Source organism: Mus pahari, chromosome 3 (genome assembly GCF_900095145.1).
Source record: "Mus pahari chromosome 3, PAHARI_EIJ_v1.1, whole genome shotgun sequence".
Taxonomy (NCBI): Eukaryota; Metazoa; Chordata; class Mammalia; order Rodentia; family Muridae; genus Mus; species Mus pahari.
This window is the reverse complement of record NC_034592.1, coordinates 21,771,651-21,796,070: the sequence shown is the minus strand read 5'-3', so window position 1 is coordinate 21,796,070 and position 24,420 is coordinate 21,771,651. Positions and strand designations below refer to the sequence as shown.

The window sequence follows — 24,420 nt, the reverse complement described above, 5'->3', positions numbered from 1 at the left end:
AGCACAGGACAGATTTTGAATTCAGAAGGAAAAGAAGGAGGATCTAGACTCTGTGCCATTTTATGCTAGAGAGAGCATCCTAACACTAAAAACTTACTTTAAATCTAATTTTCATATAATGTATATATGAATTTATATATGAATATATGACATATGTTTTATAAATATAATTTAAAAGGTGGCATTACCCTGATTAATAATACATCTGAATAAACATATCCTTTTTGTTTATGTTTTTGAGACAGGGCCTGACACTAAGGCCTTACTATGTAGTCCAGGCTAGCCTGAAGTTTGAAATGATTCTTCTGCCTCTGTCTCCAAATGCCAGAAACATGTGCACCACCACATCAAGCCCTTTGCTTCTTTATTTTCTCCCTTGTGCTTTGTCTATCTGATAATCTTAACTTTCTCTCTAGCTATTTAGAACTATAAGTACTTCTCTGCTTTTAGTGGCATTTATTTCTGTGCTGCATTTGTGGAAGACAGAGGTCAACATCCCCTATTCCCTCGACAAACCCTACCTTGTTGGACCCCACTGCACTGACGAGGCTGACAAAGCAGCTAGACTCTGGGATCTTCCTGACTCTGCCATCTAGCACCCAGGGGAAAGCTTGTACAGTACTGTGTGCATGAAATCCCAGCTCTGGGTAGGCAGAGTCAGACAAAGACTCCTGAAGCTTGCTGGCCAATCAGCCTCGACTAATTGGTGAACTCCAGGCTAATAAGAGTTTCAAAATACAAGCTCTAACTTCCACATTCATTTCTGTATATGTACAAGCACATGCACATACATACACACATACCATAATTTCACCTCATGTTCTTCATGAAGAACCATTAATAAAAAAGTGTAACATGTAATGTATTTATGTTATTTTAAAATTGAAAAATGTTTCAAATATGTCCAAGTTAGAGTTAGTTCTACTATAGAAAATACTCATAGATATAACACAAATGATTTGTTCTTAAAAGCAAGGGTTCCAAGTGCACAGTGTGATTATGTGGCCTCTGTCAAGTATCTGATGTGAAGGACATGCGTGCTGTGATACATGGTCTCTGTCAAGGGACGAGGCGGGGACCCAGGAAGCTGGCTTACGGCTGGTCCTCCGCACTCTGGAGGTGGAGCAAGGGAAGGTCTTCTGGTGCCTGCTGCAATGGATGGAGTTGGCTGTGCGCGCACCAGTGCTTGCTGTACAGGGCTGGGCACCCTCTTTGCCACTTTGTAGTTCTTACTTCTCCACACCCATGCTGCCCTACAACACGGCACTAGTATGTGCTGGTACCAAGGAACATTTACTTCTGTTGCCTGACACACAGAAAGTAGATTTTTGCTGCTGTTACACTTTTTTTTTTTAAAAAAGTACTGTTCTTAAAATTTTCACTTTTAAATGATTATAAACTCACAAGAGGTAAAAACATCTCTGAATCTTTTATGCAGTATTCCCCGCTCATGTAATTATAATCTAATATCAAGACCAAGGAAATTGACATGTGCACAATACTTATAACAAGACTACAACTCTCACTCAGTGTCTGCCAGCATGTGTGTGTGTGTGTGTGTGTGTGTGTGTCTGCTTGCATGTGAGTAACAGAGGTCTTTTATACCAATTCCTACCAAACACTGTCTCCACCTTCTGAACCATTTACGTGCTCTCTGTCTCTGTTCTTCTGTCACTTTGAGTATGTGACATAAAGAAAGGAAATCACAGGAGATGCAACCTTCCCAAAGTAACTTAGAGCTATCAGTGGAGTTGTGTGTTTCAATAGCATGTTCCTCTTAGCACCGAGCAGTGTTACGTGGTGTTATGTGAGTGTGGTGTTTAATGGTGTAACTGGTGGAGATTATGCCAGTTATTTCCAGCTTTCACTATGATCCTATCATTAATTCATACAGAAAATATAACAATAACAAGTTATCAACCAGCAAGAGAGCTGGACTGAACTGTACTCCTGAGAAAAGTTGAATTTCTACCCTCTGGTACCTACAAATGAATCAGCACACTGCACCTGAGTAGGGCACAGCACAAACCTGTCCTTCTCTTGAACATACCCTCTTCTCTGCTTCAATATAACTTTTCCTACTGTCCCTCCAGATTTCACTTTGGCTGCGCAGGATCAAGGGAGCAGGGCCCCACATTAACTCTGAGACACACACCTGGATCTTCTCAAAGCAGCTGCTCTTACATGTCACTCGCCGCTTGCTCTCTCTGACTGTTGCCATTTTACCTTGGGCCACCCGGTCCCTGACAGCAGATGTTCTCCTCTCCTCTATTTCCAGATCCAGCACAGAGCTCCACCACAGTGTGTGTGGAGGAGAGGACTGGGCCCTGGCAGAGATCACCGGATTAAAATATCAATCCTGCCACCTTGCTGTGTGATTTAACCAAGCTATTCAGCCTGAGTTTAGTTTCTATTCCTATAAAATAGAGTGACAGTTCAGCTCCTGTCTGTTACTTCATAGCCATAGAACCAGGACCAGTTGAATCATGTCTGTCGCTTCAGTGGCCACACCAGACAGTGTTCTCAAGGTTTCAGCTCAGATGCTACCCCATTCCTTGTTCCTCATCTCTCCTTCATACTGAGAAGGGCCTGCAGCTCAGCACCTTCTAAGGAACAGCTACCAATCCCTAACTTTCGTCTGAGCCTAGTGAGTACCTCAGTTGGAATGGCTCTCTATTGCCACCAGAGCAACAGAGATGGTTTTTACACCCAAACTTGTTGGGGAAATGGAAGGCAGTGTCAGAAAGAGCTCAAAAGTCACCAGACATAGAGGTGGACATCTGTAATCCCAGCACTCCAGGGGCTGTGGCAGGAAAATCCTGACCTTTAGGCTGGCCTACACTTCACAGTAAGGCTCTGACAAAGAAAGAAGAAAAGATCTAGAAGAAAAAATTTCATGTGCACATTTAATATATCTAAAAGAAAATTTTAATCTAAAGCTGACTGGATCACACTCAGTTAAATATGGGCTGTGAAAACTTCCTACCATATTTTGCTGTGTCCCAAACCCTATCTCTAGAAAGATGATAAACCAGAAGAGTTTAATCAAGAAAGGGTGTAGGCAGGGCCAATGCAGCAAAGCAACACACTGTGAAAGAGGCTAAATATACAGGCATGGAGAGCCCACTTTCCAGCAAGGTATCCTTAACTATAACTACTAAATGTAGAATACGGCTTAGTGATAGAAAAGTCAAGTCACTAGTGACAGAGAAAGCTCAGACTCAGACCAAGGTTCTGCAGCAAGCAGCCAGCCACACAGCACCCTGACCTGGGGTCAACCCTAATGGCCATCTTATGAGGAGAGACTTCAGCAAGCACCTGAGCCTAAGTCTTTCCTTCAAGACAAAAAGGACCAGGACACCCACCTTCATGGATGGAAGAATAAACAGGGTGCCAGGGATGAAGAGGCCAGGTAAGTGCCAGTTCACGGCAAATGCTCAGACACCAGTTCATTCTCGTTTTCTTTCATGATAATCTTTTTGCCCACCCACAATATTTATTTATTTTTATGTATATGACTGATATGTCTTCACACACACCGGAAGAGGGAATCAGATCCTATTACAGATAGTTGTGAGCCACCATGTGGGTGCTGGGATTTGAGCCTGGGTCCTCTGGAAGAACAGTAAGTATTCTTAACTGCTGAGCCATCTCTCCAGCCCCTTCCATGTCACTCTTATCTACATGAATTCATTTCCTTGTGTCCATATCTGGAAACCTGTATGTTAACTCTGCAAGTAGGACCCCAGGGAGGACTCTGAGCTAGAGTAGTGTGAAAGTCCGATCCTCTAGCTAGTGCCTAGAGAGACTGTTATGGACAAGAATGCAGTTTTGGTGGCTAAGAAACCCGTAGGAACTAAAGCAGATGAAGAGAAAGAAAAAAGGATTACTTGAGCTTTGGCTCTCGTCCTTCACTTGTGTACTGCCAACAGATGAGCCCGATGAGGTCCTGCACCCTGGCGCTGGCCATGGTCACCACGGTCATTGGCAGCAGTCTGTCCTGGCTGGAGTGCAGGGGGAGGTAGACGTCGATCTTCTTAGTTGCAGTTGTACCCACATGACCCTGTGAATGGAGCACACACATGAGAGTAAAACACACAGCTGAGGTCTTGCAGGCAGTAAGGATTCTAGCACAGCCATTTCTCACACAGACCTGCTCTGAGCCTAGACAGTCTCAAGGGGGTCAAAGTCTACATTAGGAAGGTGAATGCTCAGGACTACTTAAGAACAAGTATGAGTGTGAGCAGAGTTGGTGCTTGGTGTTGGTCTGAGTTTGTTATCAACTCTCTACCCTTGCAGGTACTAACAGACCCTGCCATCGGCTGCCTTCCTGGTAACAACCATGTCTCTCCTGGAGAGGTAGAAGAGGAGGCACTCACACTGAGTTGTCTATGAACCTCAGAGACTTCCGGAACTAATTCCATTATGCAGTGCACCTGCATACTTACTGTCACACAGTTCAAGGGTGACACGATCACTGCTCACCCTGCACTACTCTGTGTACTCCCAATTCAGCCATCCTCTTTGCATTCTCCTTTCTGCTTTCTGGATGGACAGCACTACTCAACAGCAGGTCCGAGGTGCTTTTTAAACATTCTACTTCTGAGCCTTAAGCAAAAGCTGCTGTCTGGGGAGGGCGGGCCTCCTCTACCATTCCCTTAAAACAGGACTACTTTGTTATTTTTCTTTAGCTCTTGCCCTAGGTTCTGCTTCTCCCGAGTTCTCATCTCTTTCCTCTCTAACTCCCAAGCTGCTCTGCTGCCTACAGTGGCTTCAACCTCATGCTCCTCACTCCTAAGCTGCAGTTAGTTACAAGCGCACACCACCAGGTCTGGCTCTTCAGTTATCTTTTTCATACTCCCCAAATCCTCAAGGTCAGAAGGCCATATAGGTAGTGTTGTCCCCACTAACACTCCCAAACTATTGCTTCTGCTTTTCTTGCAAAACTTCCTGTTCCACTGAGTTCCAAACCATCCAACTATAGCAGCAGTGTCCCCTCCTGCTCTGGTCTATGGGGGTCCCGGCCACAGTGGCTTTTGTCTTTTTCCTTTAGCTACTTTGTGGGTTCTGTATACAAACTACAAGCCACACACACATACCCTTCTCAGCAGAGACTAGAGACTAGCCTTATTCACTCACAAGCATGTCCAGTACATCATTAGAAGAAACAGGCACAGACAGTGCAGTTTATATTGGTGCACTTAACTGCCCCGCATCACCTCCTCCCCCAAGTCATGGCAGCTGTCACGTCACTGCAGCAAGTGGCACCACCACTGCAGCAGCTGCTCATGTCCCAGCTCCTTTTGCTTTCTACTGTCTTTCCATTTTGCTAGCAAGTTCAAAGACATGTACTGCAAAACTGTTTCGATGGAAGCATGGTCTTTTTTGGCAAATGGCAGTGGGATGGCCAGAGAGCAACATGCAGAAGGATGAATGTGCATTCCTACCTCATAGCATATACAAAGATAAATTATAAGAGCGAAACCGGGGCTGGTGAGATGGCTCAGCAGGTAAGAGCACCCGACTGCTCTTCCAAAGGTGCAGAGTTCAAATCCCAGCAACCACATGGTGGCTCACAACCATCTTTAACGAGATCTGTCTCTCTCTTCTGGAGTGTCTGAAGACAGTTACAGTGTACTTACATATAATAAATAAATAAATCTTTAAAAAAAAAAAAAGAGCGAAACCGAAACACTCACAATAGGATACATCTTCATGACCTTGAATTAAGCACTGATTTCTTTAAATGACACAAAGTTAAGGAACAAAAAAAAATAAATAAATCAGTTTATCAATATTTTAAGAATGTGTTCTCCAAAGAATATTGTCAAGAAGTTAAAAAGGTGACACAAAGAAGGAGAAGGAAGAGTTGCATTTATCTGGTAAGGGTTTATCATCTAGAACATTCTGAGAACTCTCACAATGCAATATAAAAGATAATCCTATTAAAATATTGGCAAAGGATTTGCGTAGACATTTCTCTGAAGAAAAAATACAAATAACCAATAAATACATGAAAGGACACTCCACATCATCTATCACAGTGCAAGTCCCAGCCACATAAAAGGTGCTAAGTTGCCACTATGTAAAGGCAGTTACAATACAACTGCATGTGCACACACTTCCACCGCATGCACACTAGTGGAGTGCCCCTCTTCTATAAGCACATTCTGGATTTGGTTTGCAGTATAAGGGAGGGACATGACACTAAAAGCCATCATATTACAAGCCTCTTCCCATGTCTTTAGTGAGTGAACGACAATGAATAAAGTCCAAACTCTCATAGCACTGTCTGATCCTCCCATCATCAGCCAATGCCAACAACCCTGGCTACCCATCAGGGTTTAGCTACCTTGCCTGGCAGTGCCCCTGGGGTGTGTGTCTAGACACACATCTGTGGATCCCCTGTGTGCATCACTCTCTTTGCAGACCCACTGAGCACTACTCACTAGATGTAGCAGGCTCTTCTTCATCACCTGTCATCCTTTAATGTGTGCTCTTGGCCATGACACTAAGTTGCTCTGGGCTTCTGCTCCTCACATGTAAAATGATAATGGTAAGACTCTCGTGAGGACTGACGCTTAAACCTCGGCTCCCAGCTCCTGCTTACAGCTCCTTTACTGATGATGCTATAGAAAGAAGCCCTTCTCAGTTACTCTCCCACTGGTACCCTGCTCGTTCCCTTTGCACCCCATAACAATTTAGGATTATGCCTTTACTTGTGTTCATCTTTAGTGCGTGCTCTTCGCACCACATTGGTAATAGTGTCTCTTTGCCTCTTGCTACATACACCATGCCTAGTACTGTGCCTGGCAGACTGAAGATGCCCTCCCCTCAAAGAATCTGATAGCCAAGACATGCTGGCAATGGTCTGTAGACCCAGCTAATTGGTAGGAGGATTTTAGTTTGTTTGTTTGTTTTTTTTCTTTTTCTTTTTCGAGACAGGGTTTCTCTGCATAGACTTGGCTGTCCTGGAACTTACTCTGTAGACCAGGTTGGCCTCGAACTCAGAAATGCACCTGCCTCTGCCTCCCAAGTGCTGGGATTAAAGGCGTGCACCACCACTGCCCAGCTTCTTAGGAGGATTTGAGGTCTGCCTGGATGGTATGGCAGAATTTTATCCTTACACTAAATGCCAAATGAACAAATAAAACACCATTGAATGTCCCAAATGCATACTTCTTGAGGAACTCAATAAATCTTCATTTCTTTTCTCCCTCTTGCCTTTTTTTTTCGTGGGCCTGTTTCTGATCATACAGGGAAACACAGATTTAGCCAATCACATGGTTTCACTTTATAATTCTAGCATTCTGAGTCCAAACTTGAATAAGGAAAGTAAGATAAAGTTGGTTTTAAAGCACTTTACATAAATGTGACTCCTCTTACAATCCAATAACTAACATTAGGCCAAGTGAAGGTCCCCAAGTCAATTCTCTACAATGTTCCTGTCTTTTTCATAGGTGCAGCCTATGTGCACACATGCATCTTCTCCTCTATGCTTTTTTTTTTTTTTTCTGTATGCTTTTTGCTCAGAAATAATAACTGCAGTGGTTAAGCAAGGCGTTTTCAGCAAGTATGTTGACACTGAGGCAGGCCGAGGGTGAACTAAGCATAGCAGAACCTTCCTGGAGAGCTGTGATAGTTGTCAACTTAACTGCAGCTGAAACCTGAAGCTAAACCCCAAACTGCCCGGTATACCTTTCAGGGACTTTCTTTTTCTGTTTTGTGTTTCGGAGAGAGGGTTTCTCTGTGTAGCCCTGGCTGTTCTAGAACTAGCTCGAATGCTGGGATTAGAGGTGTGTCCATCAGTCTGGCTGACAGATTCTTCTTAGATAAATTCTGAGGTGAGAAGACTCACCCTAAATCTGGGCTACTGCTAGAGGCAGTCCACATACAAGGACATGGAAGATGGAAGCCTTGCTCTTGGCTAGCTTGCCCTTATTCCTGCTAGCAAGTCTAACCCCTTGTCGCAGAGCCAGACTCCAAAGAAGACTGAAAACAAGCCACTCTCCAGGGCCACTGTTGACTGTTCTGACCACAGCCTACAAGCCACTCTTAATAAATCTCTTTATACACACACACACACACACACACACACACACACACACACACACACACACTGCTCTCACTGAGCTGTGTCGCCAGCCTACTGCTTTCCCTTTTTATCCTTTACTTATGCCTGCTGTTGCTGCTGCAGATTGACAGCCAAGGGGTCACAGACAGGGCTGACATCTCAAGACATGGAAACCACGGGGCAAGACAATGTGAATCTGCTTCACAAACTGCAATGTGCTTCCTACGTGCAAAGCAGCATACTAGATGTTTCTGATTTCAGATCCATTCTGATCTCATGATCACATGGGGTCCAAAGAGATAGCACATAAACTCTAAAAGGAACACTGACTATTCTAGTATGAACAGACATTTGTTTAGCCCTTTGGCTCTATCTGACTTATTTCTCAGCTTAACTCTTAAGAGAGGGTTGTACCTTTATATTCCAGCAAACTAAGGCTTCCGACAATATAGTGTCCTGCTCAATGTTCCACAGCCACATGGAAGAACCACAACAGCCCAACCTGAGCCACAGTGAGGGGACTCCAAAACCACTGTTCTGAATATCCAACTCCTTCACCCCTTAGCAGTCCAAGTGTCAGTAAACCCCACTTTCTGCAGCTCACCTTCTCCCTTTCCCTTAGTCCTCATAAACACAACAAAAGATTCATGTTGAGCAGCCTCCTACAGAAGGCTCTAGATCTGAGGGAGGAGACTCCCAGGAGCCCTCTGACCCTAACTGCAGGACAGTCACTGTTGGCTAGGAGGCTGTGGCAGGTGTTAATGGCCTAGCCTATGGTCTCTAAACCCTACTCATTTTATATGAAATCAGAAAAAACACAGAGATGCTTAGAAAATGACTGAAGCACTTTATCATTTCAATTTTCTACTTCCATCTTGGGAAAGTGCCTTGTACAAACCCTGAAATTATCTATTTTAATGAGGAGACTCTTGTGAAAAAGCTCCAGGTGGTGGCAGTGAGTTTGATCTGAGAGTCCCTGTGTTGCAAGATTTAGAGAAAATCATCTAAAACATAAAACAATCCATCAACATAATAGAAAGTAATTAACTTATAAAAAAAAAATAAGGTGACCAAAGGATTAAAAGTATTCATCACACATGAAGAAAGCAATATTCCAGAGACCTAACATCCAAGTATTAAAAAGCAACTAACAATAAACAAAGATTGTGTCACACAGCTTTACTGCACAGCAATTTATGTGCTCCCCAATACAGGATCGGGGAGATAAAGCCATAATTAGAACATGAGAAAGGGCAGGCTTCACAGGGACCAGGTTCAGCTGTATCTCCCTCCCCTCTCATGCAGTCAACAAATACCCACTGTAACACCATGCTGGGACCAGAAGATCAAGTCTAATAAGCATGGTGTGGAGCAGACCCTCAGCAGTCTCCTGGCCTGCTGGGGAGTGAACACTGTAAGAAGGAAAAGATCAAGGCTGCCAAAAAAGCCCAGAGATGGTCACACTGGAAGGGGTTGAAGAGGCATCGTGGGAAAACCTTCATGCTCCCTGACAGAGACCCATGAGCCCAGAGAAGCTGCTTAGTGTGTTTATAATCAGCACAACAGAGGCAGGGCAGAAATTCCTTCTGAGACATGATGACTTTATGAGTGGCTTTAATATTTTGCTTTGTATTTTTTATAATGAATACTACATGTCCAATTAGAAACAAAAGACTGTAATTATAAACAATAACAGCAACAAAAAGGAGATGAAGAGAGCAAGGGTCAGTACCACTTATGGCTTCAGGGCCTTAGGTAAGAGACAGAAGCTCCACTTTGGAAATGCAGCTCAGGTTAAGGCACCCAGGGACAGAGAATGTGAGCTGGGACTAGAGTGCCAGGCAGCACTTCCCTAGCACAGGTAAGGCCCAGGGCTAAACAGCTTTTATTAAAGAAAAATAAAAAGCAACAAATCCAGCAGGTGAGGTGCCTCAGCAGGTAAAGCACTTGCTGCCAGACCTGATGACCCAGGGCCCACAGGACAGAGTGGATTCCCTGGAAGTGCCCTGAGGATGCTACGCTGTAGCATGTGCAAACACACATGACCAGGTAATATCTAAATATGTAACTTAAACAATTCTAAATGATGACTTATAGTCAGTCAACACATGTGAAGCTAGCAGCAGATCTGAGGCAACAGAAGAGTGCTCCCTCGGCCAGTGTTCTCGGCAATCAGCTCTCCTATCATCTGCTACTGGCCTTGACATGTCTCTCAAACCTTTCTCCTGCTGTCTGTCCTGTGGCACTGGCCCAAATGAAGTCACATCATCCTCTCGGTCATACTGGAATAGCAGTGTTCTAACTGTCTTTACCTCAGGAAGCCCACATCTTCATAGCCCTACCTCCTTCCTGCCAACAGCAGAGATTTCCCTCAAACAACAGATCATGCCAGTCAGAAACCTGCTGTTTCTACCACTGGGTACTAACAGTTCTGCCTTGGCATGGCAGCTAATAACCTGGACAACCAGCACCAATGCCTTACTGCTACTCAATACACAGAACAACAATTCAGAGCACAGACTTACGGTCACCTGCATCCCGATTTGAATCCTGGCTCTGACAGCTGCCCTTAGACACTGAGCAAGTAACTGCACCTCTCAGAACCTCCACTTTCCCACTGGGATAAGCAAATACAAGGTTTGTATCTCATACACACCCACCCACAGATACTCACTGATCAAAGAATGCAGGCTTTCCTCTGCCCTTCAACACAAACGTCTCCTCTTCCAAGAAGGGAAAGTTCAAAATCATTGCCTCACCCCTACTTCATTGATTCTCACAACCTTAGAGTTCACTGTTTTCTATCTCTCCCTTCCTCTTCTCTCATTACAGAAACACAACAACTGCATCCCATCCATTTGTGTATGTTCCTTGGGCCTGAAGTACAGCAGAGGTTTAGGGTTAGCTTTGCTAAGCTAAACCAACTCCTCAGGTCTCTCACTTCTTTCTTATCCTCAGAAACTGACTGTCTCTGTTACTCCAGGTCACCCTCTTCTCTGAAATGCCTCCTGCACATATAACACAGGGCCTGACATACAGCAAGTGAGGAATAATGATTTAAAACACCTCATTACCTGCAGCTTACTGAGCTGAACAGATTTAACATCCCACTATTGTAACTGTATTCTCTGAAGCATTCTTTGATATAAATATGTACACATTCTATGTGTATATTACTGGGTAAAGGGATATGAGTCTTTGTAGCTTATGATACATTGGAAATGTGTTTTCATGCATATCAAGAGAATATCAACATTATGAACCATAAGTCATCTTATTAATAATCTAATAATTAGCTTTTCGAATCTCAAAATATAAAGTTTAAAAAGAATTTGTCACACAGAATGTAAATAGGAAGTAACTGAAACGTACAGCAATGGATATGAGGATGGACTGGCCCATTTAGACAATGTGTCTCATTAACTAAAATAATATAGAACCTAGATACATACATATATAGCCTATATTATCTACTGCCTATAATAAAACTAATACAAGTTTAGACACTTTATAGTTTCCAAATAGAGGAAGCAGAAAGAACAGATGCTGCTCAATTTCAAATAATCTTTTTTAAAAATAATTTTATGTTAAACTAAGTGTGCACATGCTTTTAATTCTAGTACTAAGGAGGCAGAGGCAGGCAGATTGCTGCAAGTTCAAGGCCAGCCTGGTCTACATAGAGAGAACCTGCTTCAAAAACAAAAACAAACCAAAAAAATCCCAAAACAACAAAACTCTGTATTTATTTTTTGTGTGTGTGCTCTGCCTGTATGTATATCTGTGCATTACATGTGTGCCTGATGTCTGAGGTTAAGAGGGTGTTGGATCCTTTCAACTGGAGTTACAAATAATTGTGAGCCACCACGTAGGTACCTGGAATCAAACCTAGGTCCTCTGGGAGAGTAGCCATTGTTCTTAACTGCTAAGCCATCTTTCAAGCCTGCCTCTGACTCTCTTTGGACAGGGTCTCACTCTATAGCCCTGGCTAGCCAGGACCTTGCTATGTAGGTCTTGCTGGTTTCACATGTGTGATCTTCCTATCTTTGCTTCCTGCATGCTGCTGGGATGGCCTGTTTAAAATGATCTTCACTCAGAAACTACCCTCATCACGAGAGTCAACTTAACTAAGACTTAGGAACATAAGGCTCAGTTAGCAGGGCTACTTAACATCAACACTTCCAATAATAAATTGAATAGCAAATCTCCAAACTGTTGCTAAGTGTTCAATTTCTTTGCCAAAAGAAGGAAACAGAAAGGACAGACAGCTTGGCTTCTGCAATTAAAGAGACAAAAAGCAGGCAACGTTATTCCATTAGTCAAAACTGCACAAGCAGACCATTATATGTAATTTTAATGCACAAATAAATGCATCCGTGTATCCAGACAATGTAATAACGCAAATTGATAAAAGGTTTATTTGTAGCCTTTGAAAGGAAATATTGTGTTTAAGCAATAGCTGCTTTGCCTTTCTACTGACACCTTTCTCCCTATCCTGCATAGGGTGATAGCAAGGCGAGATCTGGTACACTTATATGCTCACTTCTCTAAGAACATTTAATGGCTTCCATTTAAAATAAGTAATATTTTCAAACACAATCCAGTATAAACCAGATTATCTAATTGTGAGAAATAAAGAGGCTCTTTATAACAGAGGAAAAACTTCTAAACACTATAGTTTTATGGGCTCAGGAGATGAACTCACTTTTTTTGCATTCAAAATAGTAGCAATGAATATGAATAGATTTTATATAAAACTATATGACAAATCCATTCAGAGCTATGGAGTTGGCTTTGTAATGCTATCTTAACCCTCAATAAATCTAGACTGCTTAAAGGCTATTAAATTAACATTTCCCTGATCTGGCACCTGTAGTCAAGTTAATTTGTCAAAAACATTTCTACAGTTTGTCACTGGACACTGTATTTTCTGACAAGCTTAAAATAAAATTGACAAAATCTCATTAATTCCCTCTGAATCACCAACCTTGGTTCCATTAAGCTTTTATTATCAAGAACGTCAACTGTCACTCCTTCTTTAAGGAGGTCAAGTTCTGATCTGGGTGCTTCTCGGCTCCTTGCCATCACAGCAGAAGCTGGCAGGCAGCAGTGTGGTGGCCAAGAGCACAAGCTGGAACAGACCTGCACACACGCTGATACAGACTGACCTTCAGCAACTTAGGCTTTTTAGGTCATGATATCCTTATCCACAAATGAGGGCCTGAGCTTGGATCTCCAAAACGCATGTTAGATGCTAGGCACTGGACCAGGTGTGGTGGCAGACAGCTTTAATCCCAGCACTTGGGAGACAGACGCAGACAGATCCTGTGAGTTCGAGGCTAATCTGGTCTACAAGCAAGGTCCAGGTCACTCAATGCTACATAGTGCGATCCCATTGTAAATAAACAACAGGAAATAGGGCATAGTGGCATGGTGCTATATAATCATCTAATCTAGCCATCAGTGAGCTCCAGGTTTAGTGAGAGAGCCTATCTCAAAAAAATAATAAACAAAAATAAGTAAATAAAATGAGAGGCAACAGAGCAAGGAAACAGTCAGCCTCTCACTTCCACATACGCATGAGAGCACTCGCATGAGAGCACTCGCATGAGAACACACACATGAGCGCACACACCACACACACACAGGACTTTAAAAGCATGCAGAGTAACATGGGGTTGCAGGGAGGATGAAAAGATTCCATAGAGAAGCATTCATTTCTCTGATCCACAGTAATGGCTCGTGAAATGCTCTTGGCCACTATTCTTGCTATATGTGGATATAATAATCTTACTTTATAATCAGAGACTTAAAAAGTTTTATTGACAACCATAGACTTGAAACTCTTAAGACACCTTCTGAGTATCTCCTTTAAAACACCCTCAGAATGTGGCATGTAGCAGCCTCTCCTGAAGCCCTAAACTGATGTGGCCCTATCACCAGCTCAAAACAAAACAAAACAAAACAAAAAACAAACAAAAACCCAAGCCCCCTGCCTTACCCCCATGGACAGTCTTGACAATTAAATGTTTCTTCCTATTGGGTAAAAGATTCCTGCAGAGTTTGCCCACTGATCTTGGTGCTAGCCTAATGACATCTGAACAAGTCTACTGCTGCTTTACAGCACTTCCCTCCCAGCTTGCCCGGCCTCCTTTATACACCTATAACCAAAACTCCAAACACAGAAACCAAACCAAAAAAAATCCCAATGCCACCTGGGCTGCTTAGTACTGTGGAGTACAGTGCACTGTAACCTTTTCAAGAAGACAGCACAGAAAAACTGTAACATCACAGCAAAAGTCTACAGCCCTAGACAGGTACAAGGAAGTTGTTATTCTCAAAACTTCTAATGTTCTGATCCTTGGGGGTTGATGGGAGCCTAGCACCCCTGTTTTAAAAGCATGAGTTATCCTGTGTGGTTTGAACAATAAACTTAAATAACTTAAGTTAGCAAATGAAGGCCAGTGAAAATACTCAACAGGAACAGGTGCTTGCTCAATAAGCCCAATTCTTGGATTCTGGAAACCATGACTGATGGAAAGAACCAACTCCTGAAAGTTGTCCTCCAACCTCCAGACACACACTGTGACACTGACAAGCTCTCCACAACACGTTTATAATAATAATACCTTTATTTTCCTAGACAAAGTCATATTATACAGCCCTAGCTAGCCTGGAACTAGCTATGTAGACCAGGTAGTCTCAAACTCAACAGAGACAGAGATCGGCCTGCCTCTGCCTCTGAAGTGCTTGGATTAAAGGCATGCACCACCATGACCAGCCAGTAAAATAAAAATTTAAAAATATATATCAACTGGAAAAATTCGGCCATTCATTTTCAAATTTATGTTAAGCAGTAAACAAAGAATAGGGGAAGCAGGAGGGGAAAACTGAAAGCCTATTCAGACTGTAACAGGAATGGCAACCACTTTCCTCAAGCTTAATTCAGAACAACACACTTCCCGTTACCATTCATGTCTACCATGCTGGTGGTATCATGTCTCGGGTGCCAGGCCCCTCAGTGCAGAGGCAAAAGGGTTGGTCTGGACTGTGGGCCTGTCAGCTTTGAGGGGTGTGACTATGTACAAGTCTGTAAGTCTGTAACCTCTTTAGAAGTCAAGTTCCCTCAGCAGTGAAATACATAGGAGAACATCTGTTTTTAAAATACCGCAATCTAAAGCAAAAGTGAAGCCTGTCCCAGGGCTCTGTGCAGCTGGGGTGTAGATCTGTGCAGAGGCCCTGAGTTGATGCTTGCATCTTTCCTGCAAGAGCTCTGTTCCCACAACTGTTACGTAGTCAGTGATCCTTCTTATGTGGTCAAAGCTGCTGCTCAGGCCAAGCAGATTTCTGGACAAAATATTCTTCTACGCAAAAGGAGGCACAGGCAACAGGGAAAGGTTTCTTCATGTTTGCAAAGAAAATCTATAGCAATCTCCTCTCATCTGGTCCGGAGACGGTTACAGTATGTCCTAGGATTCAGTCATCTTAAAGCCATCTTTACAAGATAAAAAGTGTCCATTTCGAATTTTCATAGCCATTGTGGGATTTTTTTTTTTTTGATCATTAAATGCTACACAGCACTTTGCATTTAATTACACAAACAATGGCTTCCATAATGATGATAATATCAGGGAAAGGTAATTTGCATGAACTAAGCCCCCATCACCTAGCATAAGTTTAGAGATCTCTTTATTATTAAATCATTTATATAATAAAATCAATACACTTTAAAAGTAAAAACAGGGGTTTTTTTAGACCATAAAGAAGAGTTACATGTCTTAAACACTATCAATTTTCATAGTATAATGAGTCTTTTTAAGATTTAATACCAACTTTCAACATTAAAACGCAATGGAGAGCACATGCTTGGCTCCATTACTAGTTGGGAGAGCTCTGACAAAGGTCACACAGTTGTTGGTCATCACCACAGTCGTCAACTACAAGGAACTGTGGCACAACCCTCCCAATTGCCCCATGGACAACTGAACTTCAATAGGCTGAAACATTTCTGAGCAGAGCTGCAAAGACAGTGAAGATCCAGGCACAGATTTTCTTGTAGAGTTTCAGTTGATTAAACACTAACATAAATATTCACCTTAAAATTCTATCGTTTCCTTGATTTACCTGGTCTTTGAGACCCACACATTTCTGTGCAGTACCAAGCACATGCCTGCTTTATCACTTTAAGACTGGATGTTCTTCAATGATAGAATTCAAACGTTTCACCAAATCATCATTTACTAAGTCCTAAAAACCTTGTAAAATTAATCTTTCATGCACATGCAGCTTATCCAAAGTTGGGCTATAATTAGACAGCCCTGGCATAAATGAGCTTACTACTTTATTTGCTCAATCAGTGTATGTCTCTTCAGTAATTATAATTAATTCAAGTCCCTGACGCACCTCCTAACAAACAATGTAAAAACATCAGACAAAATGGAAATAAATAGCCTTACATTTCTCCAATTATGATATTCACTTTCATCCTCAAAATGCATGCGTGAGATCTGGGATGGGTCTACTCTGTATTTGAAAAAATAAACAAAAAAAAAAAAAAAACACACAAAGAACCTACAACTCCAAGATCAAAACACAGTATGCTTTTTTTCCCCATAGAAAAATACAGACACAAATGGTCAACTGAAGATTTTCATTTTTAGCAGTTCGTAAATGTACAGAAACAGAATCAGCAAGAAAAAGAGAAAGCAAATCATTATTGTGCATCTAGAATAACCCTGAGAGTCTTGGAGTTACACACAAAATGTATAACTGCAAAGCAGCATCCAAAACTCTACCAAGCCTTCACCAGTCTCCAGGGTAGAAAACTAGGGAAAGGAAGCAAAAGGAAGGAAGCTTCATTTTTTAAAATGAGGGGAAAGTTGAGCCCATGAGCACTCAGTTAGTACTGAGCAGTTGAAAGACAACCAAGTGTGATGGGGAAGCAGGAGCAGGAGGATCACTGCAAGTTTGAGGCCAGCCTGGACTCCACTGTGACTTCCAGGCTGCTTGGACTCACAGTGAGGCCCTGTCTCCACAACGCAAACATGACCAGTGAGGTGTGCTGCCTGCCTGTCACTCTGTCAAATCAGGGACTGCACAGAGCACAACACAAACTGAGCCAACCACTAGGCTGGCAGTAAGGACTGGTACCTCACTATACTGCCATGTAGCTTTTTACCACTGCTTGACACCGCTTGTTGGGCATGTATCCAGAATCCCAGTATCTCACTTAATTCACCCACCAAGACTGTCTTGGAGCTGAGGAATATTATGTAGGCTACTCCAAATTTCTTAGGAGACAGTGTCAAGTCCTCCTCCTCCCATGGCAAACCTTTCTCTCTGGGTAAATCTCATACCTGAAGCACTCACTATCTAGCAAGGGGTTCAAATGCTGCCGCCACAACTTCAAAACTAGGGGTGGCCGTTATATAGGGAGGAAGAGGGATAGAGGCAGGGCTGCCTTAGTTACTCAGGGAGTGGAGAGGCTTGTAGGAGGGCACAATGGAACTTGGTAATCCTTTGTTTCCGGGGTTAAAATGCAAAACTACATAAGGCCCCTTAAAAAAGCTGGTAGCAACCTCTTCAGTTTTCACAAGCAGCAGTCAATACTAACTCACAGGTCATAAGGCTAGCTATTCTTAAGCGAAGAGACAAATCTGTAATTATAAGGTCTTTCTGTTAGTAAATCTGGTACCCGGGTGGCAGTACACCAGTGTGCTCTCATCCAGGAAGGAAAATAACAATTTGGCCCCTGGAGGGAAGGGTCAGCAGCATAGGGTATTAACCTCCATCCAGCTAGGGGCTTGAGGTAGTCACAGTGCTCCTCGGGTTACAAGCCTCTGCAGGAAGGGGCAGCCCAGACTTGCTAGCTTGTAGAAACTGAAGAGTCTCCAGGGTGTCTAGGTTAGTCCCTGACATTTCTCCATGCTCATCCTGAGGCTCAGTCAGTCTCATCTCCTTTGAGGTCCTAACTAAACCAGACACAGGCAGAGTTGGATTTTTATCTTATTAAAATAGATATGGCTAATTTGTCTTTTCAAATTCATTTTAAATTAAATTGGATTTCCTCGGAAGGCTGCTGGGTCAGTTCCCTTGCTGGAAGGCAGGACAAAGGTTAATTGCGCGCCCTTCCCCAGCTCTTCTGCTCTCCTGGGTAGACTCTGATAACCTGCCCCAAAGGTAGGGAAGGCTTTGGTTTATTGGGCAGTAATGCTGCCATTAAAACCGTTTGCCATTATGCCAGGACCTTTTTAAAAAACAAAACAAAACAAAATAAAACAAAACAAAAAATCCAATATATGACTGCAGTAACAGGAAAAAAATGTAATGGTGTTACCAGGTCGGAAAGCTAGTTCTTTTAAAACATGAAATCAACCACTAACACCTGAACTCTTTGCTTCCTTAGAAGGTTCTAACTGATACACAGTGCACACCCTTCTGGAGCAAACTGTTCACTGATTTGAATGGGAAATTCTACTAATGCTTTCACTTAATTTATCTCATTTTAGAGTGTCTATGTTCATGAAAATTTAACCCAGTAATTCCCTGTTATACAAAGCATAACAAAGTATGAATACTTAAACACAGTGTAAATAAAACACTTTATCAATTATATTTTTGTATTCTAAATGAGTGACTTCACTTAGCATGTCTGCCTTACACAGCACCACACTATTTTTCAATTAAAAGTCCAGATGTTTCAAAGGCTCCAGTAGGTACTAGCAGTTATGAGAAATGCTTTCTCTGCATTGTAATCATCACCAGCACACCAGCTCCAGGCTGCATTAACATATCATGTTTTATTCCAGGCCCCTCCTCACAGAGCAGGGAGCAGCCCAGCAGCCCAGCAGCCCAGAGCCCAGAGCAGCCCAGAGCAGCCCAGCACAGAAGCACAGGCCCGAGAGCTGGACGGTCAGTTTCCTTTATGCACCATCCTCTGAGCTGAGCGTTCTCACATGACTGCAGGACTTTAGAGATCAGAGTTCACTGTAAATAAGCTTGCTTCTTAGCAGGAACAATGATCGGTTTGATTTTCCTCAGTGGTGCTGGAGACTGAGCCCATGGCTCAGACATGCTGCATAGCATTCTAAACCTGACTGCTTCAATAATCTGTGTGTGTGAATGGGACAGAAGCACCACACAGATGCCTACAGAGGTTCAAATACTATCTAATGTGTGGTATACTTGCTTGTGCCTAGTTGATAATAAAAACCAACTAGAACATGGAGTCTATAAAAGCCACCCATAGTTTGTTACAATTAAAGTCATTTATTCTCATTTTTAATGGCAGTTTCATCTCTTGAACAATTCACCTGTACTGAGACCAAACAAGTATAACAATTACCCTTTCTCCCATTGACAGAAAGCAATACTAGAGCCAAACAATGCAGTTCTGACAGCTGCAACAAAAATGTTTTTGCATTTAGTATTCTGTTAATTAAATGACCTCTTTACCCACAAACAGAAGCAAAAGACCTATATTGTAAGAGATATTCCTTTGCTTTGTCAATACAGAGTAATTTGTAGAAAATTATAGGTTTTTATCATTAAGAGAAACACTACCAAATCAAGTTCAATCCTAATTTTTGAGTTCCTTTACAAAATCCCTTCTGTTGGAATGTTCTGGGAGGAGCTATTCTAATCCAGACGCCATTCAAAAGATAAATGTTGCTAGCAGCATCTGACCCTCAGAAGGGTCAATCCAGGCAGGCCCATCTCAGCATCTACACAGACAGCTTCTGCTCCTTCCTAAAGGAATCTTCGGTGGAACATTTTTAATACATCACAATGTCACTTTTTAATGTGCTCCAATCTATTAACCACATGGCAAACTAACAGGGATTTTTAAAATATGGGTTTTATGGCTTTGTGCTGGTGATTAATTAAATAAATAGTCACCATTTCACAAATCATCCCACTAATTAGTCTAAAGCAGACACTTTGCATTCAGTGGTATTCCTGCCATCTGAAGCTCACAGAAGGACAGGCGCTGTGTGGCATAGGCATGTCTCTGCATTTTGGTGCCCATTGTTGTGACTCACGGCTGGCATCCCACCCTGCAACCCAGAGGCTGAGGCACCATCTTTGCAGGTGCTGCAGTCAGCTGGAATTTGGCTCCAGCTGCTCAGAAAAGATGTTCCTCTTACTTATTCACTTACCCTAAAGGAAACAATGGAACAACAAAGAACTTAGTGCAGCCTCCAGCTGCAAACACCAGAGGCTTCACCAACAAGGCTGAGGAGCAGGAGCTCTGGAGGGAGCTGGGACCATAATGACCTTGGAGACTGCTAGGTCAAAACATGCTCTTCTCAAAACATGCTATGTCATTATCTTGAATTCAGGTATTAAGCAATTACTTCCAAGTTCCTTTTAAAGACCTGAAGTCATTCTCTTTTGAGATTGACTAGAATTCAACCATAGTTGTTGTAGTGGCACATTTTCAAAGATATTAATTCCTTTGAAAGCAAATTAAATTGAGAAATAACTTTTAGTGCCAGAAAAAAAATTCAAACAGGAATATATCTAGAATATGATTTCTTTCAGAAAATATACTGAGAGGCTTCCAGTCTTAAAATTCATTACAGAGCATGGAAGGTGCCTTCACTAGGAAGAGCACGCTACTGTACTGAAAGGGCTGCCTCCTCCTCAGCTGTGCAGCATTTCTAAAGATGAGAGGAGGAAGTGGAGGATAGGAGGAAAGACCTGGGCTCTGAACCAAGGCATATGCAGAAGAGGCTCGAGCCTTTCCCTGAGTTGTACAACCCATCTACCCTCAGCTTCCTCCCCTGTACAGGATTCTGTATCTATCCTCACTAAGTCCAAGGAAACTGAGACACAGTCCCAGGACATTCTTGCAGAGCAGATGCTAAAAACAGCAGCCATGAGGAAATCTCATGAGTCAGTGAGAACTGGCTTGAAAAAAGGGCCAAGACAACTGAACCTACCCCTGCAGACGTTGCTTCAAATAGGGAGACAAACCCAGGTCGTCTGCAAGTGCCTAGTTCTGGGCAGTACTTGTGAGAGCCCCGTGAGACAGAAGTTTGGAGGGATACTGGCTAAGCTTGGGGTTCTTGAATTAGAGTTGAATTAGAGTTCTGGCTTAACTACTTATCAATGTGTAACCCAAGGCTAGTCTGTCCACTTTTCTAATCCTCAGATTCTCTATTCACAAATGGTGTGAATAACAGTTTATCCTTCACAGAAAGAGAAAAGCACAAACTCAACAGCGGCTAGATTATGAAGTTGAATCACACAAAACTGCTGGCATTCAATCATTTATGATCTACGAAGACTGTAATTTCACGTGGCAATATTCTAGAGCCTAAGACACTAAGTATCATGAGCAAGCTGGAGAAATGAGTGAAACCATTCAGAAGCAGAGTGAATTTCACTCTCATCAAAGGAAAGCCAGGATACAAAGGTGTTCTTAAAAGCCTCTCTCTGACTCCAATACTACAATAGCTGGTACTTATTAAACACTACTATGGGTCCCACTGTGCTGTGAATGACATACACAGTGACTATGTACAAATCTCAAACAGCTCTGTGATGGACAGTCACCAGTTCTTCCTACTTTGCAGGGAAGTGACCTGCCTGAGGTGACAGATGGTAAAGGTTGGGATGCAAGCCTGTACCTAACTGCAGAGCCTGCATTCTCAGCCAACTTAAACTGTCCCCCCCCCCAATACAACATTACTTATTTTGTATTTAATAAAGCTGTGTGAAGACAAGCAGCAAATGACTTACAAATCAATCTTTGGCCCTTGTGAGTAGCGGAGTTATCAGTGGGCCTCGGGGAGGGCAAGGTTTCAGACAGCACCTGCAGCGAGTGAGAGAACAACACAGCAAGTCCCACTGAGCTGGGTTACTTGAGCACACTGCTGCTCTCTGGCCACAGTGCTATTAGGAAAAAAGAAAAACATTTCCCAAGAAAAAGCCTAAAGTTTTCATCAGATACTGCTGTGCTCCTAGATGCCATAGCAACCCTTTTGGCCACGACAAAGGCAGCAAAGTTTCTTGTCTGCCTTTCACTTGTCTGTCTGTGTTTCCCTCTTACTTCTTGAATCCTCTGATGTACAGAGTAAACAGAGAGGAAAATGGCACTAACAATGTCAAACTAGGTGGGGGGAACAACCTTTAAACCAGCACGTACGAGTTTAAGGCTAACAAGTTCTACATAATGAGTTCCAAGCCAGCCATAGCTACGTAGTGAGACCCTGTCCAAAACACAGGGACAGTAAGAATTCAAGTCAGACAAACCTCAAATATTATGCTTTCAAAGCCAATGTAAAATACTAAAAGGCAAACATACTCGCATTTAAGACTTCTTGGGCTGCCTCTGAGGTACCCAAAGGAGATGTCTGCTCGGCTGGAAAGCAGAGGCACTGCATGCAAACCATTCCTTCTGCTCTCTAGACAGCACCTGATAAAGCATCTGCAGTGCTGGCATCTCATGGCCCCAGCTCTCCCGCAGCCCTGCTCAGGGGTTTCCCTGGGGTTTCCTTTGCAACAATTGCAGAAGAGACTCTGGGAGGAGCCCAAGCAAGCTGTTTTAACCTTCCCATAAACTGATATTTCCATAGAGGATTAGGACAAGCATTTCAAATAAACCGATTTCCTCTACTGAAAAACAAAGTGACAACAGTGGTGTGGAGAGAAGCACAAGGGCGGTGATGAGGATGCACCTCTTCTCTCTGGACATGTGGAAACACAGCAAAGGCTAGACAGAGGCAGGCCATGTAAGCCCCCATTCCTGATAAGATGCACAACTACGCAGTTACAGAAAATTAGATTTTGGCCAGTTGCAGCAAAGCACAGAGGGAAGCCTCAGCTTTACTTTCTAACCAATGCCAGCAGTCCTGTTTCTCTGCATCGCTGTTGACTGCATGTGTGCCTCCTTTTTAATGGTACTTCCAGAACTCTGGTTACTTTTTAAACTGGGGGACAATGCAAATACCTATCTATCCTTGTGGTTCCTGTGGAAGGGGACAGAACTCCTTGGGCACAGGAAGAAGGAACCCTTTTTGGTCCAAAGGAACAGGGATGCCATATTCAACTACATACACAGTACTCCAAACCATCCCAAGCTGAAAGTACCCTTAAGGAACATCACTCCCTAAAAGCTCGAGAAGCGGCAGCACCTGGCTTTGTCTACTGCTTTGGATGCCTCGTCTCTCTGCCCACAGTGCTGTGAATATCCTCACACTGTGCTGCAGCAGAGATTTGAGAGTGATTACTTGCTGGGTCCTGTGAGTCCTTCTAGCAAATTAGTGAACAAACAAGTGGTCTTAGGGACTCACTTAACCTCAGCTACCCTCTGCACTGGCCTCCCAGTGCTGCTCCCACGTGGGCACACAATATCATCCAAGGTAACAAGGAGAGGCTATCTGTGGGCTACCAACATGTTCTCTATTCATAACAGCTAATGCTGCCATTTCCCACTGTCCTTCCTGCAACAGACACCAATACTGATTCCCCAATACCGTACAGTTTAAGTATTACTGTCAGAAAGGAACATCAACGTGTAAATATATATATAGATCTCTGCCCAAACCCACCAGTGGGAATGGGATTAAGCACCATCAACTTGTCACCAATGACTGGTTGATCTACCTGAGAGATGGTACAGTACAGTGCTCTCTTGGGAAACCAAGAGAGTGGCTGAACAACCCTTTGAAGATAAAGGGTGTGACACTAGCTCAGAGACAACAGCCTGTGAGGCCAGGTGGCCACATTTAAGACTAAAAACCAGCCTTTACATTCTATGTCCCCAAGAGACAGAATACGCAGCTCAAGGAACTGAGGAAAAGCAGGAATGGTCTCACTCGCTATCACGTCCACTTGAGGCATCTATGCTTCTTGTCCCTACACCCCGAAGCCCTTCTGACGGCAGAAGCCTAGTTTCCAAGGGGATAATAGGTTTCCACCAGGAGACACAGCAAGAGGTCCAATAAATGTTAAAGTAAGTACAGCTGCCCAAACCCTTTATGACAAGGCACCATGGGCAAACGAGAAACCAGTATCCTGACAGGAGCAAATAGCTCATAAGAAAAGACAGGACTCCTAATACACAACAGAGGCAGAAAGGAACACACCTCATCAGTACACTTGAGGAAGGGTATGTTTATTACCCTTTACTAGTCATGATGGTAAATGTGCAAACGAAGCAGCTACAGACAAGAGCAAGGCAAACAAACTTAGATCATCAAAGAAAAGGGCAAAAGGTCATTTTGCCACAAGACCATCCTGGATCTGCAAAAGTGCTGCCAAGGTTACAAGGACCAGATCAGTCTCTTGAAGAGAGATGAGTATCAGCTGTGCCCTCAAGATCAGCTGCAGAAATGAAAACT

General features: G+C 43.0%; 1 protein-coding gene across 5 annotated transcripts in view; it reads right to left on the bottom strand.

The window, feature by feature from the left end:
- The window catches only part of Mapkap1 (MAPK associated protein 1), a 212,012-nt gene that overhangs the window by 120,518 nt on the left and 67,074 nt on the right, over positions 1–24,420 (bottom strand). For all 5 annotated transcript variants that reach the window (XM_029535984.1, XM_021192298.2, XM_021192303.2 and 2 more), the window contains one exon: positions 3,891–4,063. In XM_029535984.1, coding sequence (XP_029391844.1) covers positions 3,891–4,063 — 173 coding nt within the window. The remainder of the gene's footprint in view (positions 1–3,890; positions 4,064–24,420) is intronic.